Source organism: Buteo buteo, chromosome 12 (genome assembly GCF_964188355.1).
Source record: "Buteo buteo chromosome 12, bButBut1.hap1.1, whole genome shotgun sequence".
In the NCBI taxonomy this organism is placed as follows: domain Eukaryota; kingdom Metazoa; phylum Chordata; class Aves; order Accipitriformes; family Accipitridae; genus Buteo; species Buteo buteo.
This window is the reverse complement of record NC_134182.1, coordinates 28,308,662-28,324,778: the sequence shown is the minus strand read 5'-3', so window position 1 is coordinate 28,324,778 and position 16,117 is coordinate 28,308,662. Positions and strand designations below refer to the sequence as shown.

General features: G+C 44.1%; 1 protein-coding gene across 1 annotated transcript; it reads right to left on the bottom strand.

Annotated features, from left to right (window-relative positions):
• Positions 1–826: 826 nt before the first annotated feature.
• HNRNPU (heterogeneous nuclear ribonucleoprotein U) lies at positions 827–14,906 on the bottom strand. Its single transcript, XM_075043161.1, has 14 exons — positions 13,967–14,906; positions 12,766–12,877; positions 12,566–12,639; positions 10,017–10,156; positions 8,394–8,493; positions 7,188–7,300; positions 6,508–6,771; positions 6,156–6,275; positions 5,535–5,663; positions 5,003–5,171; positions 4,229–4,468; positions 3,578–3,780; positions 2,362–2,433; positions 827–1,950 (listed from the first exon to the last, which is right to left on the bottom strand). The coding sequence occupies exons 1-14, from the start codon at positions 14,712–14,714 to the stop codon at positions 1,897–1,899; spliced, it is 2,538 nt and encodes an 845-aa protein (XP_074899262.1). The 5' UTR covers positions 14,715–14,906; the 3' UTR covers positions 827–1,896.
• Positions 14,907–16,117: the final 1,211 nt, after the last annotated feature.

The window sequence follows — 16,117 nt, the reverse complement described above, 5'->3', positions numbered from 1 at the left end:
TTTACATTTTTCTCATTCAAAGTAAAGGGATGATTTAAAGGAGTATTAACAAGGAGGGTGGTGCTGTTCATGTTTAATGTCAATATGCAGTGTCATCTGCTAGGAAGGCTAGAAGAGCAACACAACTTTACTTCTGAAGACTATTAGAAATGGACTAACATTTGAGAAAAGTTTAAAGCACACTACACTGGCTCAAGGTCTAGCTTGCTGCTGGTAAGCCTCTGCTAGTCTGTACACTGCCATGAGGAACGAACTCAGTAGGCAAATCCCAACGCCCAGATGCTGGCAGCGACATGTGTTTTCACACATGTACCCCCAAGTCCCACTTAGGACAGTTCTGTCTCTCCTCTGTCTTAACAGCATTAAAATGCAAGGAAATTAGCAGCTAACATTGCCACTACAATTTTACAAAAGCATTAAGTCTGAACAAAATAGCAGTTAAAACAAACTGAAGCTCTCTGTTCAACTCCAGGATTCATTCTCCATGACAACCCTCCTGTCCTACCCCCTGTCCAGTTTATTCCCCCGCTCCTTCCCTAATGTCTATTTTACAATAAATAGGTTAAGTGGATTTACATGATGCAAACGCAACTCAAAAGACTTCTGCCCTATACATATAACCATGTTAAGCTGTGAGATTATACACGTGATATATCTCTAACAGAGCAACCACCAGTTTAGATTTTTTCCAAGAAACACAAGTATTTCAGCATGTACACAGTAATGACTTTAAAACTGTCCAACATCATTGCTTTCATACATTCTCTTCCTCTTTATAGCCTTAAAGGGATTTTAGACCTTGATGGCAACAATCCCAAAACAAGAGTAAAATGAATTTATTTTATTGCAAACAAACGTCTAGAGTTAAATTTCTCCACCCACTTTCTTTAAAGAGAAAAGGAATCAGCAGGCTAAGGAGATACACCCATTTGAGAATTGACATGATTAAAAATTAGCTATAAAATGGGTGACTCACAGTTTCATTAGCTTACAAAATGGTGGAGTAACTACTACAAGCACACTAGGTATACAGTATTTTGTGGGGAAAGAGTTATACAGACACACAGCTAACTTCATATAGATCCCATTAGACAACTGGATTTACAACAAGTTTTGTTTAATAAGAAATGGGCAAAGCCAGCTTCTTTTCAGAATCAAAATGCAGAACAAATGGAAAAGAAATTATGGTGTTGTACCTTCACAAGTTTGAGCCTCCACAAATAATGCAACCAAGTTTTACAACTTTAAGAGCTTCTACATACACTCCACCTTCACTATTTAGCCCCAGGTTTCCTCTTTGCCCCCAGCATCTCATTGAGTTCCAAATGTTACAAAAAAGTCCTAGTTATTGCCAGAAACTTTTACCTCCCCCTCCTCCCCTCCCCACCCAGAAGCTTCATAGAGAGGATGGAGTGTAATATGGAGCTTTACATAATCTCACGGTATTCATGAGGGCTACTAAGGAGCCTCCGTACGAATCTGGTTGCTAACATTTCTATCGTATTGTGACATGACTCACGACTGTTTCTTAGAAATTGGGGGATGGGGAAAAAGGAGAAAATTCTTTAATAAAAAGACACCAGGTACAAAGCAACGTTTTACTTTTGTTGTGGTAAAAAAAAAGTCACATTTTACAGATAAAATGTAGAACCCTGAAATACTGACACATTCTCTTATCGTGCACAATGCTGAGGTTCTCTTACGAATCACTTTAAAACTGCAATTAAAAATGTACAAAAAAAGAAAAGAAAAAAAATCAACCCACAAAGCTTCTAAAAAAGGAACCCGCAGGCACTTCCTCTTGTGGAATGTTTAAAAAGTTAGCCTACTAAAGAAAACAGTCGACTTCTTGTGAAGGTTTTGGAGAAATATGTATCAGTTCATTTATTTGGGTATTCAATAATATCCTTGGTGATAATGCTGACTCCATGGCTTCTGACCCCAGAATTGCTGCAATAAATGGATAAATAGTTAATTTTAACCTGTAATCACATAATGGTTACATTTCTTACAGAAAAAAAAGCGTTTAACAAACATCTAGTTCTGGAACTTGAGAAGATTAAAGCCCTCTCAAATAGCAGCAAGTTCCTAAACAACTGAAGGCAGTTAAGAGTTCACTTCACAGTAGTAATGTGAAGCCAAATACTACATGCCATTAAGACGGGTAAGATATAGCTGATATTTGATATATCAAGACCATCAAGCCAGATTAAGTTTTGCACAGAAAACTATTTATAGTGGTATTACCCAGCACTAAAAGATTCTGCTATCCAGTTTTGATTACACATCTAATTATTTCAGACAGCATTTTGAAACACTCCAGTTAACAATCAGTGAAAAGGTCAAGTTATGACTACTTACACCCTGCTGCCACTGGTTGTAGCCCTGAGATTGGTTTTTGTAGCCACGATTATTTCCCCTTCCTCTGAAGTTCTGCAAGAGGACAACAGCTTTTAACTACTTCATCTATATAGATTTTTCAGAAATGTACTAATACCAATCCTTCTATTACCACCAAACCATCACAGACCATAAGGAATCTTTCAAATACAAGGTATCCGGCCGAGGTTAAAAAAAAAACCCCAACCACCACCACCCCCCGCCACAAAAAAAAAAACCCACAACAAAAAACAAACAATACCAAAAGCCTCTCCCCCTCCTCCAAGCAACTGCTTCTTAAACATGGAGCAAGAACCCCAGAATTAATAAGCCAGCTCAAACTGTTGTTGCCAGTGTTCTGGAAAGCTGGCTAATCCAGTTTTGACTCACCCTATTTCCAGCTGCTGAACTGCACCAGGACAACTAAAAATACAAGAGCTTGCCTATTTTTAGTTAGGAAAGGCTGTAGTTGCTACAAGGATGTGTTATCTGATCAGACAAAAGGATATGGGTCATACAACTGAAAACGGAAGAGCTAGTCCACAAAACTTCAGGTACAATTTATGCTACAAAAAAAGGGACATTGATACTAGTAGCTAAAATAGTGCATTTCCCCTGTTTGTCAGTATTAGACAAACCTGAGCCATGTTTACTAGCATGGGCTCCATCTGCTGGCTCTTCAGTAATCAAAATTATGTTTTCAAATACTTCCACTGATATTCCATCAGTTAAGACCATGCCTAGTATATCTTTACTAGTTATGTTTGATACCAGACACCAAAACAAAGACTCTCTCCAGAGCTATTTCCAGCAAGTTCTCTAAATGCTTGATAAAGATATATCTTGACCCTAAGGCCAAACAACTTTACTACTACTATTTGGAGAAAAAAAAAAAGGAAAAAAAAAAGAGAAAAAAATCAAACATCAAACACAAGCCTTCACACACATGCCCTAAAAATCTTCATCTTTAACAGGACAGATGTACAGTCTTAACCTGGAACCTCCACATCAGCATCAGAACTTCTTAGGCCATGTTCAGAGCTCTCGGCACACACAACAAACTAGAAAGCTAGGCCTTTCAGTGTGTGATTAGTGTAGTACCACAACCAAGTTGGTGGCTATTCACAGCCACCAAACCTTTCAAACATCATCATCCAAATTACTGTAGTTCAACTAATAAATCCCCCCAAAGCATCACCTGGTTGTAGTTTCCCCTGTTGGGCATTCCACCTCTGTTATAGTTGCCTCTGTTTGAGTAGCCACCTCTGCTTGGAAAGACAGGGCCACGAGGATATGGGTAGCCAATTGCACCGCTGCTGCCACCGCCGCCACCACCACCACCACCACCTCGCTGAGGCATGTTGCCTCCCCTCCTGTTGTATCCGCCGCGATTGCCAGGGACTGCAGGGAGAGAGTTACTTCAATCAAGTAATTGTTAGGTCTCCAAGTACTTCTTACATGAAGATTATTGTTCAAAATAATGATGGTATAGAAATAAAACATCCAAATTCAGTATAAAAATTTCAATGCAAAGATTAAGTCATCTGGTCATAATGAAAACTGGTAACTTAACCATGTACTAGCCCCCAGTACAGTCTGGCACATAAGCAAACACCAAACCTAGCATAAAAACTCAAAACTGTGCCTCAAACCACATGGACAGTGTAATCCAGGATTTTGACAATCCTCACTTTGAAAATTGGACAACTAACTTTGCACCAATACTTTAAATTTACTGAAATTGAAATCAAGGGTGCCACTAAGCAATAGTTGCAATGCAAGTACTACAACCTTTCTTCCCCCCAGCAGCAGCAACCTCCAAAATTTACAGGCTTATTTCTTGGCTCACCTCCCCCTCTGAAGTTGCCACGCATGTTGAATCCTCCACGTCCTCTCTGACCCCTATTAAATTGATTTTTATTGCTCTTCTTGTTCTTCTTTGAGCCAGTGTTCTGTTTCTTTTCTGGTGGAAGAGACTTCTTACTTTCTTCTTTATATTGTTCCAAAAGCTTCTGAGCTTCTTCTTTTTGCAACTCTACATAGATTATTTCATCAAAACATTCTGCTACCTCTGGCAGTGTGAAGTTCCCTATAATTGCAAAAACACTGAGTATTCAGCATCTACATTCAGCTACAACCAAAGCCATAACTTAACCACCTTTCTCCCATTCTTCCTCCCACCCCCCTGCATTCCCTCAGCATAGGGACAAAATTACATAATCTGAACATTTAAGAAATGTAACAGTGACAAAAGAAATAAACAGGTCTTCATGGAGTTGCCAGTACTGTTCCAAACCTTGAAAACATTCTGCCTATATCTTTTTTTTCTTTTATAAGCCTCCACTCAGAACACCAGTTTCTGCCAAATATGTCACTTATATAGGGCACTTTATGCCAAGACAGCTTTGTGCATCTGCATGAAGCATATCAGCATAACTGAGTAGTGTTAAGGACTGCAGCAGAGGGAACACAATATAGTGTTGTCCTACAAGTTACAATAGTCTTCCAGTTTTGTTTAAGTACAACTGTTTAAGATAAAGTGATTTTTTAGACTTCACGTTTACTTAATCCTTTAAACAGATACTCAGCATCCTAAAACACAGTATAGGATTATGTTCCATGCCTTTCATTTTGAGAACTGCATGCTCTGGAAGATCTTTTCCCTCCACCTCTGCCTTCTTTTGTGTTCTTTGCTTGTAGTCTTCATCTTTTGGGCAAACAACAACTGCTTTGCGCTGGAAGCCTGCAAACAGGCACATTTTTCTCCTCTGCGCAGCTGCAGACACATTTGTCTGAAAAAAATGCAGTAACTTACTACACGTAGCTGTCATTGTAAGAGTTAAGGAAGTCAACTTATGGTGTATAGACTTCACCTCTACAAGAGCTTGCAATGAAGTTTACAAATAACTGGACATAAAGATGCTGCATAATGCAAAGTTACGAGCTCATATCCATGTGTTAAAACACTATTCCGCCCACATCCCATAAATCCAGAGAAGTTCAGACAAGCACTTGTAGTAATATCTCAACTTTGCGTCCCCTGAATGAGTAGTAAGTGAAACAACTGCTATTACAATGTAACTTTAATCCCATTTAATTACTGCACTACAGCCTATAACAAAACTTCCTTAACCCTTTTTCACTGAAGCTTCTACCTGATCCAAAATGAAATTCCGCTTCTTACGAGCTGCGATCTCAATGAACTTCCCCAGACACTGTGGAGCTCTCTGCAACAGTGTGTTAAGTTTTCCAGTGTCCGCCATCTGCCGCTTAAAACCTGCAACCTACAGAGAGATTTCCCAGAGTTTAAGTAGCCCCGATACATGTGGCTGACATTTTTCTTTGCTAAATGCTTTTCACCTTGCTTCAAGGATTGTTCAAGGCCACAGCTACAAACTCATAATTGAAATTGCCAAAGCCTCCATAAGACATAGAGCTTTATAAACAAAGACACTAGGTGAATCAATACAGCTGAATCTAAGGTATACTCATTACATTACTAATTCAAAGCTAAGCGTTCTATTCTGAGGACACCAAAATAAAGAGAACTAAGAAATAGTCAACTGTTGACTATTTAAGCATGTAGTACCACAAAAAGCTTCCGAATCCTGCTGTGCCATGTACGAGTTAGCAGCTCAGCAAGACAACAAAACTTTAATGGTCACTAGCTAACCAGCAGCTGGTTTCTCAGATTTCTCTGATACAAAACAAGCCCATGGCAGCCAAAGACCTTGGATTTACAGCAAGTCTTTAACATACCAAGAAATATTACTTACCATCATTTTGTCCATAATAGTGTTTGTCCCAAGAATGTTGTATTTCCCAGGATTTGCTGCTGCATGTTTGGTAACCCAGGTAGTCTTGCCAGCTCCAGGCAAGCCAATCATCATCACCACCTGTGACAACAGGTTCTGTATTTTAGATACTAGTTCAAAGGTTTTCTTTAATATGCAACTTAGACCAGCAAGCCTAATGGAAAGTGAGTGGGGGCGTGATGAAGAGTCACCGGATACCAAATATTAAAGCTCCCAAACAAAAAGGTCAGAGTGTTGTACAATAGTCTGCTTAAACTCCACCACTTCTGTTCATCTATCTCAACAACCTTGAGATTATCAATGAGAAACTTACCTCACAATCTTTCTTTTGCTCAGGTCCCTTTGGTCCTCGGACCCTATCCTCCAGGGGAACCTTCTGGATGAAGGTATACTCTTCAGGTACAGGAAAGTAAGGTTCCTCCTTCTGACCAAAGTTGAACTCAACTGCACAGTTATGGCAGAGAACATGTGGGAAGAGTGGCCGCCCATCAAGAACTTCCTTACTTATTTTGAATGCAACACCAAGCTCTTGTCCATTCTTGGAATATGAGAGTTCCACTTCATCACCATCAAAATTCTGGTTTTCAAGACAAAGCATTAGTTTGGATAAAATTACTCACCTCGCACTATAAAGTTATATTAGACATTTCACTATATTGGCTATATTCACTCAACTTCTGCAACACTGTTCTATTATAAAGGATCTACTTAAAAGTTTTCTCCTAAAATGAGTTACTGTCAATTATCATCTCGTTCAAGATCTGATTTTTTTTTTCCTAAAAGGCTTTGAAGACATTCCTCTGTGAATATAAAACCTTAACACATTGACAACAGTCACTGTTGATAACGCCTGCTATTTCTACCTCCTCCCTATAGTAAACAACTTGTCTTGCTCCAAGTTCTTCCTGTATCTGGTTTACGGCTTCTCACATCAAAGCAGTCTAAAAATTCAAGGATGTTTTTCCTCAAAAGAAAATATAAGTGAAAACTTACAGCAAAACATCCAATCACATCATTTTCATCAAACTTCTCACCAAAGTCTTCAGTCTCACAATTGCATGTCTTTATTCCTTTTAGAGAATACCCATAAGAAAACTCTTCTTCACCTGAAGAAATAATTTAAACTTATTAAAAATAGGCATTTTTTAGAAATACAATCAATTCACAGCTACATAAGTAAGCTGCTGTTCAGTATGTTTTTTTAATGCCAAAACAAGCTATGACCCCTAAACAGCTACAGCTTGTTCTTGTATTCAAGAATACTGACACTTGAGATGGAACAGCAGTATTTCCCCCATCCCAGCTTTAATAGCCTTATGCTGCTGGTTCCAGATTCACGTTGACATAAAACTGAACTGCCACATAAAGACATGAGCAAGTATTTTTAAACTCTGAAGACCTGATTATGCACCAGTATACCTGTAACATAGTCAAAAGGCTTTCTGAATTTAGTCTCCAGTAGCACTTACCCCTCCCCATTTTAAAGAGAGTTTAGCAGACATTCAGCCTATGTGACAGCTGAGTATGAAGCTGCAAGAACAAGCTAACAGAAAGTGTCAAACACAAGGACCCAGGTGGAACTTAAGTACTTAACTAGAAAGCTGCTGCTGATGTTAGAACATACCAAATTTATATACATTTCCCACAAAGATATGTCTCAGCAGCAAGTATTAGTTACAAATACCATTATGATCAGTTCCCATGTATCTAATGAAATTGTACTTCTTCCTAGCTACTTTCAGAAATGAGGATTCTGCCCCCAAGTCAAAAGAATTATAATGTAGCTATCCAGGAATCTTTCTTCACTGGTTAAATCTTCTACCATGCCCCACCCTTGAATAATAAAAAAAAAAAAGGGGGGGGGCTGCAAAACCCCTCTTCCTATTTATGACACTACACGAAAAGGAGAAATCCTTAACCTTGTCAGGTCTTCAAAAGAATGTTCTCCACAACCCACACCTGACCACTGAAAGAATTAACTCTCAAATCATGTACTCCTTACAGGCCTGAGTATTTAATGACTTTATTTGGTCCCAGTAATAAACTTTCTTGCACCACAACCAGTGAACAATTCAAGATAAGACTTCTCAGAACACACGGACTACAATCGCTAAGCTTTTCCCATCTGCTTAAGAAAAAACAACAAAACTTCAACCATATACACAATAATACAAAAGTAACCAAATGTTTAAGTCTTACCAAGCAACATTCCACTTGTGTTCAGTGACCAGCCAACTCGTACTTCATGTATGTCAATGTCTTTTGTATACAGGTGTTTAACAGGAATCTTTTCTGTAACCTATTTTTAAATTATTCATTAAAAGGTATGTAGTATTTATTAGACACTAACAAGATGGAAACACAAAGGTAACATCTGGAACCTTTACACTTCACTTTCTGCAAAAATAAAACATGCTTAAGTACGTGAAACCACAAGCTAATGAATAAATAGTTGCATCTCCTGACTGACTGAGCAATGAAGATGCAAGATACCATATACCTTCAAAGCACTTAGTCATAGCAGTCCCTCTCAGTGGCCAAACGCCTTAATCCTTTTGACACTGTATTAAAATCACAAAAATTTATACATGTATTTAAAAAAATAATTGCCATAAAGTTGGGATTAATAGAAAATTAACTTTGTCAATAAAATGTGGTAATGGATAAAAAAAATTGCTTTGCCAAGACTGGGGAAAATACTACACTCATCCCTTTCCACAGTAAGCAGACTTCCTGGGCAAGTTACCAGCTTCCAAGCAACATATCCAGATTCAAAAAAACCCACCTAAAAGCACTGGAATTTGTAGGCAACCAGCTATTTTCTAACCCCCTTTACAAACTTCACCAAACTAAAGTGAAAAACTTATCAGCATCCTACCAGTTTCCACAACTATTCCAGTCAGATGACCGAGGTGAAACTGATTTGAAAGTGAACAGGGCAATTAATACTGTCATCAATTTCACTTTACTGGCCTTCCAAAGTTATAGGTACCAACACAGAAATCGCTCAATGAAAGAGCATGGAGAATGGGATCACTACCCACTCCTCATGGTAGTGGTTAGATTTGAAAGTACTAGAGGAGGAGAGTAAGCCTGCCTTTACACAGGCACATCATATGCAAAGAAGCCTTTAAAATTGTTAAGTAATAAATAAATAAAACCGAACTCTGTGCCTCCTGTTCTTCTTTTGCCAAAAAGTGGGAGAAATCTGTTTATTACAAGGCTGATTGCTCTTCGCCATTCTTACCCTTTAGGAGAACTCTCGCTCTCAAAATTCAAGTATCTGCTAAATACATGCATGGCATACACAAGTCAGAATTATTCAGGTTGGAAGGGACCTCTGGAGGTCATCTAGCCCAAACCCTTGCTTTGAGCAGGTCAAACTCAAAGACTAAGCAGGAACAGAAAAAGGACTGCTGGGATAATTTATATGCCTTTAAAAAAAAAAAAAGCCAAGCTTTCTGTAATCTTCAGAAAGTACATGCAAACTTCTGACTAGCGAGTATCAAAATTCTTCCAAGTGTTGATGCATGAGGTGCCAAATAAAATTCTTTGTTCAAAAATGAGATCAGAAGTTACACATTCAGGGCAAAGGCAAGGTGCTTTTTTTTTCTTAAATGGAAGTTCTTATAGAAGAGGAAGCAGTTTTGCAATTGACCAATCTTTTATCAAGAACCATTTCACAGGCTTCTAAGAGAAGGCCTTCTGAAAGTCCTGTTCACCTGAAATAGTTTCAGCTAAGTCCAAAAAAACTGACAAATATAAACAATATTATATTTAAGCATGCAAAACAGTCTCCCATAAAACATCAGTTTAACTCACCTTCATCTCAAAGCAGACTTTGCCTTTAGAAACTCCATAGGAAGCTCTCCCTCCAGCCCAAAGGAAAGCAAAGCTTTCCATGGTCAGAGAGGAAGCACTAAACCGGTCTCTGGAGATTTTAAAATGCAGGTCACAGTTATCTGTTAACATAAAAATCATTCTGTTTACTCTTATTACAAAATAAAGTACAGCTGTCCAATGTTATGCATTAAAGGTGATTTCAGCTTTCAAAGGTGATTTTCAAGACAAACTGTCAGCAAGTGCTCAGCATCTTTCAGGAAAGCAACTGAACACATGCCTAGATGGAGCTGCAGGCTGAAGCTCAGCCAAAAATCTTAGGAAAAGCTAGCTAACAAGAATAATTTTCAAGGTGCCATCTTAACTCCTGTCACCAAATTCCCTCTATTTTTTTCTATCTGCTTTAAAACCTGAATTTCATCTCATCTAACATTTTTTTTTCAGTTACCTGAGATACTTCCATCAATATAGAGCAAAGAAATTTGCGTTGTGCTTTTTGCATTACTTGCTAGATACCTTTTTTGAAGTCTTCTTACCCCTCATGCCCAAACCTAAGGGCAGCCGAGAAACAAAAATACTTGTGTTCCTATTTACTTAAGCACTGAAAGTAGTACTGTCTTTGGTTAATATAGTCAATTATCAAGTCCAATTAGATTAAGCCAATTGAAATAAAGTCCATTAAGTCAAGTGCAGATAGGTTAAGCACACAGAATGTGGTAAGAGAACGTACTTCACCCAAGAACACAATCTGCACTATGAATTCACCTATCGCTCCAAGAACTTAAGTGAAACCTTTGTTTTACAGACTTCTTCAGAGCCACACACCATGAAATTTCAAATTTATCTTCTAGTAGGTTTCAGAAAGACATTGTGAAATGCTAACATGAGGTGCAGGATATAGCATTTGAATTCCACAGAGCAAGGAATCCATAGAAGAAACTCCAAACCTATTTGACAGTTACAAGAAAGGAGCGAAATGAGTGAGCAGGGAGTTCTGCCCTGGTGTAAAATCCACACACTGCCCAAGTACACCAAAATGCAGTCTTCCCTGTATGACGTAACTCTCACGCATGAGATCTTGTTTTGTTTGCATACAGCCATCCCCAGTTGCAACTACAATATTTGTGATCCAAGTGTTTTCTCATTAGTACTTCTTTTATTTATTGCATGAAAACCAGATAAAATAATACAGAAGAAACCCACCTGTATAGGTTACTTTTAGAACAAATGAGAACAGAATCTGAAGTTACAGCTTCCTTGTAAGACACAGGTAATAAAAAGCACTTAAGAGTGCTAAACCTCTTATATGTCTGGATCATTATGGTCCAGAAAAGAGAGTGCCAAGTTGTTACACAATTCAGTCTTGAAGCTATGTTTGATTCTGATCTCCAAGCAGTCTGTCAACACTTTAAACTAAATCACAAAGTCTATCCAGTAACAAAACTTTCTACTAGAAATAATAATAAAATAGCTACTACTCAGTTACTGGGAAAATCAGAAGTTCTTGCAAAGGTGGCTACTCACCAGGTTAGCAGCTAGAAACTTGAGATTTAGTTAGCAAAATGTCAAGGATGGCATATTCAGCAATTTACATAACTGTAAACTAATACCTCCTTCCATTTCAAAACATTTATCGGGGAAAAAACACATGGATCTACTAGCCAATATGCCAGATAATGCAAAAATTTAAGCTTTCCTTCCATGGCACTTGAAGAATCCAATGAGTTCAAGCATCACTTATTCAAGTTTTCTAATAATGCACTAAGTCCTTATACTTACCCTCACAAATACAAATGTCAACTTTGCCCCAGTCATGGTACATCACAATAACAATAACATTTATAATCTGCCTCAACCTCCCTCCCCCCGCCCCGGCACCGTTTGTAGGTACTTGTCAATTTCTATGCCCTTTCTGACCAATTCTCTCTGCCATCCCATTTGCACAAAGCACCCCCGCCAGCCCCAAACTCCCAGGTCGCACAAATGGGTCACTTTAAGGAGGCCTTACCTGATTTTTGTTGTTGTTAAATTTATCAGAAAACATGAAAAAATACTCCACTGGTTGGTACATAAATAGGACCTTAGCAGGTCACACAGGATGCTCACTTCACAAATAGTACTACTGTAATGACCTACACTATTGACTCTCAGAACTTTCTGAAGTGCAAAGCTCAGGTACTATATAGTTAGCTTCTCAAGCTGTTTCTAGAGTGTTCCATGCTCACTCGACAGCTGGCCAGCTTAGCTTCCACACTAGATTAGTGTTTTCATTAATATTTCTTCAGAAAACTGTACAATATCACAGACTTCATAGGAAAACCAAGCTTATTACTGCTAATATAAGACCCATATACCCTTCTGCTCGTTTGTATACTGAAAATGGGTGAAACACCGCTTGCAATTTTTTTTTTAAAGTTACGTGGTGGTGAAAGTCAACAAATGCATTCACCCCACATTTCAGAAAGTGTGGCTTTAAGATTAAAAGCATAACACCACACCTTTCCAGACTAAAGGAAAGCATGTTTACTCACAAGTATCAAGACAAACCACTGTGTCGTCAAAATGTTCATCTTCTTCTTCAACAGGTGGCTGAGGGGACTTGGCCCTGAACAAAACAAAAGCAAAGAAACCAAAGATAATAAAGCTACATGTATTTTCACACTGTTAAAATAAGCATTTCTGTACTTTACTTCTCATTCAGAAAATGCTGCCCAGCATCAAGTTTATTTACCTGCTGTACTTATTTTCCTCAATGTATTCAAAATATCCACGGCCATGGTCTTCACGTGGTCTCTTCACTCCCCTCTTTTTCTCACCAGGTTTTTGTTCTGTTTTAGCATCTCCTGTAACAGAATTAATGTTTTATTTTAATCACACAAACAAATTAACTCTTTAATTGGGAATAAAATCCTATACGACGCTTCCAACTTTGGAAATTGTGATAACCTACAGCACGAGAAAGGCAATAGCACTGTAGAGAAAAATTCTGCTTTGTACTAAGATAAGAAGCCGTATCTGGAATTTTCTCAGAAGACGCAAAACTTGTCTGCTAAATTGTCTCTGATCCGCGACAGAAGCGGCCAATACACCACGCAGGAGCTGGTGCAACCCTCGATGTTGGGATCCCCACAGAAAAGCCAGACTGCTCCCAAGCGGTTAAGAAAAAAATTTAAAAACCAAACAAACACCACCCCACCCGCCCCAACCCCACAAAACCGGACAAAAACCCCTCCCGCCACGCCAGACCCGCCCCCCCCCACCCCCCCCGCCGCCGCCGCCGCCAGCAGGACATTCCGGGCCGCTCGCAAGGGCAGCGATCCGCACGACTGCGCCTCCTCTCGGCCGGCGGCGGCCCGGCCGGCAGCCCCGCCTGGGGCCGCCCGGCTGCCTGCAGGGAAGGGATTCCGCCTCCTCCCTCCCGCCTCCATTGTACCAGGCCTTCCCAACGCCATCCCGTGCGGCGCCCAGGCCGGAAGTGACGTCACGCCGCCGAGCGCTCCTCAGCACAATACAGCGCGCCCCAGCGGCCCCTCCGCCGCCGCCCCTCCCCCCCCGCGGCCCGGCGCGGCGGCCCCTTCCCCGCGCCTCGCCTCCCCCCCCCTCGCCCCCGCGCGACGGCCCCTCCTCCTCCGGCCCTGCACAACGGCCCCTCACGGGACCCTCGGCCCCCCCACCAGCCCCCGCGGGGCCCGGCGCAGCGCCTGGAGGGGAGCACGCGGTGCCGCGCGGGGTGGCGGGGGGGGGCCGTAGCCCCCCCCCCCCTTCCCCGCGGGGGAGGCGCCGCCGTCGCGCCGGCCGCGAACGCCCTCCCGCGCGCGCCCCGGAAACCGCCCTCCTGGCCGTTGCCGCCCCCCCGCCCCCCCCCCGCGACGGGGGTTCCCGGGGGGAGGGGGATTAACCGCCCCCCCCCCCTTCCCGCCGCGCACACTCACCGCCGGTGGCCTGAGCCCCGGGGCGGCCGCCGCCGCCGCCACCTTCCGCTTTCTTCTGCTGCTGCTGCTGCTTGGCTGGGCCCGCCGGGCCGGAGGGGGCCGCCGCCGGGGGCCCGGAGGCGCCGCCAGCGCTTTTGCCGGGGACTTCCTTGGCGGCGCCGCGCGGCTGGAGGAGCGGCGGGGGCTGCTGCTGCTGCTGCTGCTGCTGGGGCTGGGGCTGCGGCGGCTGCTGCTCCCCGTGCCCGTTGGCGTCCCCAGCCGCGGCCTCCTCCTCGTCGGCGAGTTCGTCCTCCCCCTCTTGGAAGCCCTGGTCGTCTCCGTTCTCATCCTCCTCCTCCTCCTCTTCCTCCTCCTCGCCGCCCGCCTCCTCTTCCATGGGGCCGCCCCCGGCCCCCGCCCGCTCGCCGTTCTCCTCGCCCAGCTCCATGGCGTCGCCATCGGCGGCCTCCAGCCCTTCCTCGTCGTCGTCCTCCGCGGTGGAGGCCGCGGCCTGGTCGGGGCCTCCCCCTTGGTGGAGCTGCGAGGCGCCCCCGCCGCTCTCGGCTGCCTCCCCCTCCATGCTGCCGTTGCCAGGCTCAACTGCGCTGCTGGCGGGGCCTCCCCCGCCGGCCTCCTCCTGGTCTAGCGCGGCCTGGAGCCGCTCCATGAGCTCGGCCTTGAGGCCCTTGTCGGAGAGGCGCCGCTTTTTCAGCTCCTCCTTCAGCTCCGACACCTTCAGCTTCTTCACGTTCACGGGCGAGCAGCTCATGGCGGCGGCGGCGGCTCGATCCCTGGGCGGGCGACTCTGGGCTGGGGCGGACGGCGGCGGCGGCGGCTCTGGGTCGGGGCCCCGGCGGGAGGCGGTGGGTGGGTGGCGCGGCTGGTTCGTGCGGCTGCGGCAGCTGCAGAGCGGACCCGCCTGGCGCCAAATCCTTTCAGCGAGCTCGCGAGGGAGACGCGCCTCGCGGGGCCGAGCACGCAGCACTGCCCGCCCCGCCCCCGCGCACGTCGTCCCTCCTCCCCCCCCGCTCCCCCCCGCTACCGTAACGGCCGCCCGCGCGCGCCCGTACCGTAAATACCCGCCCGAGCGCAGCGGCTCCGCGCGGACCCGGCCCGCTCTCAGCCGTGGGCCGGCCGGCCGCCGCCGCTCCGCCGGGCCGCGGAGCGGAGCGGAGCCTGAAGGGCAAGAGCGGCTCTCCCTGCCGGCACGGCCCGCTCCGCGCCGGCAGCTGTACCTGCGCCATGTTGGGCAAGGCGGCAGCAGGAAGGTCGGCCGCCGGCACCGCCGTTGTCCCCGCTCCGATACACCCCTTCGGCAAAACGATCCGCTGGGGACTGGAAATCAGTCACCGTGTCACCCGAGCAGGCCTCCGCCCGTCCTTCTGGCGTGGATTAAACCCGAAGAAGGTCCCAGACCAACTAAACGGTCGTCCGTTCCGTTCCCCCCCCCCTCCAGCCCCGGCCCTGTTTCCAGGCCACAGCCTCGCAGGCCCGGCAGCTCCTTCCCCCGCCCCATTGCCGGGCGCCCATCTCGGGCCTAGTCAGCACAGTTTGTGGCGTAAAGGGTTTCAAAACGAATCTAACTACTCAGAATCGTTACCCTGATTCAACCTTGTTAACACAGTTACGTAAGGACAAAGGTAGAGCTATATACCCATTCCTTCACCGGCTGCAGCACTGAGAGGCGTGCACGGACGCGATCTTTGACTACATGGGGCTGGGGCTAGCTAACAAAGCCACGGGGCTAACAAAGGTTTTTCAAGTACATTAACACTCCTCCGGACAAAAAGCACTAGTCTGGAGCTCAGCACAGAGCTGATCTGCTAACCAGAACTGCTCAGTTTTCCCTCTTTCTCCCTCTGCACAGCATTAATTTGGGGCTCTCCTCAGCCACCGAGTTGTACAGTGGTTGAATTTTTCCAATTTGGTCAAAAGTTCCTTGAAAACAAACAGCAGAGAGGGTTTCACATGAACAGAAAGGCAGCACTAATCTACAAGTCTGCTTCCTTGGGGAGCCTGGATAAAAAGCTAATTTTCACTTGCAGAAAAAGAAAAGCAAGTCAAACAACTGGAAGATCAGTATGAAGTGCAACAGAAGGGAAGGTGTGTTTGGCATGAAGTTGCCTTGTGTTGGTACAGGTCACGTGGCCTTCTGAACCAGAACAAATTACG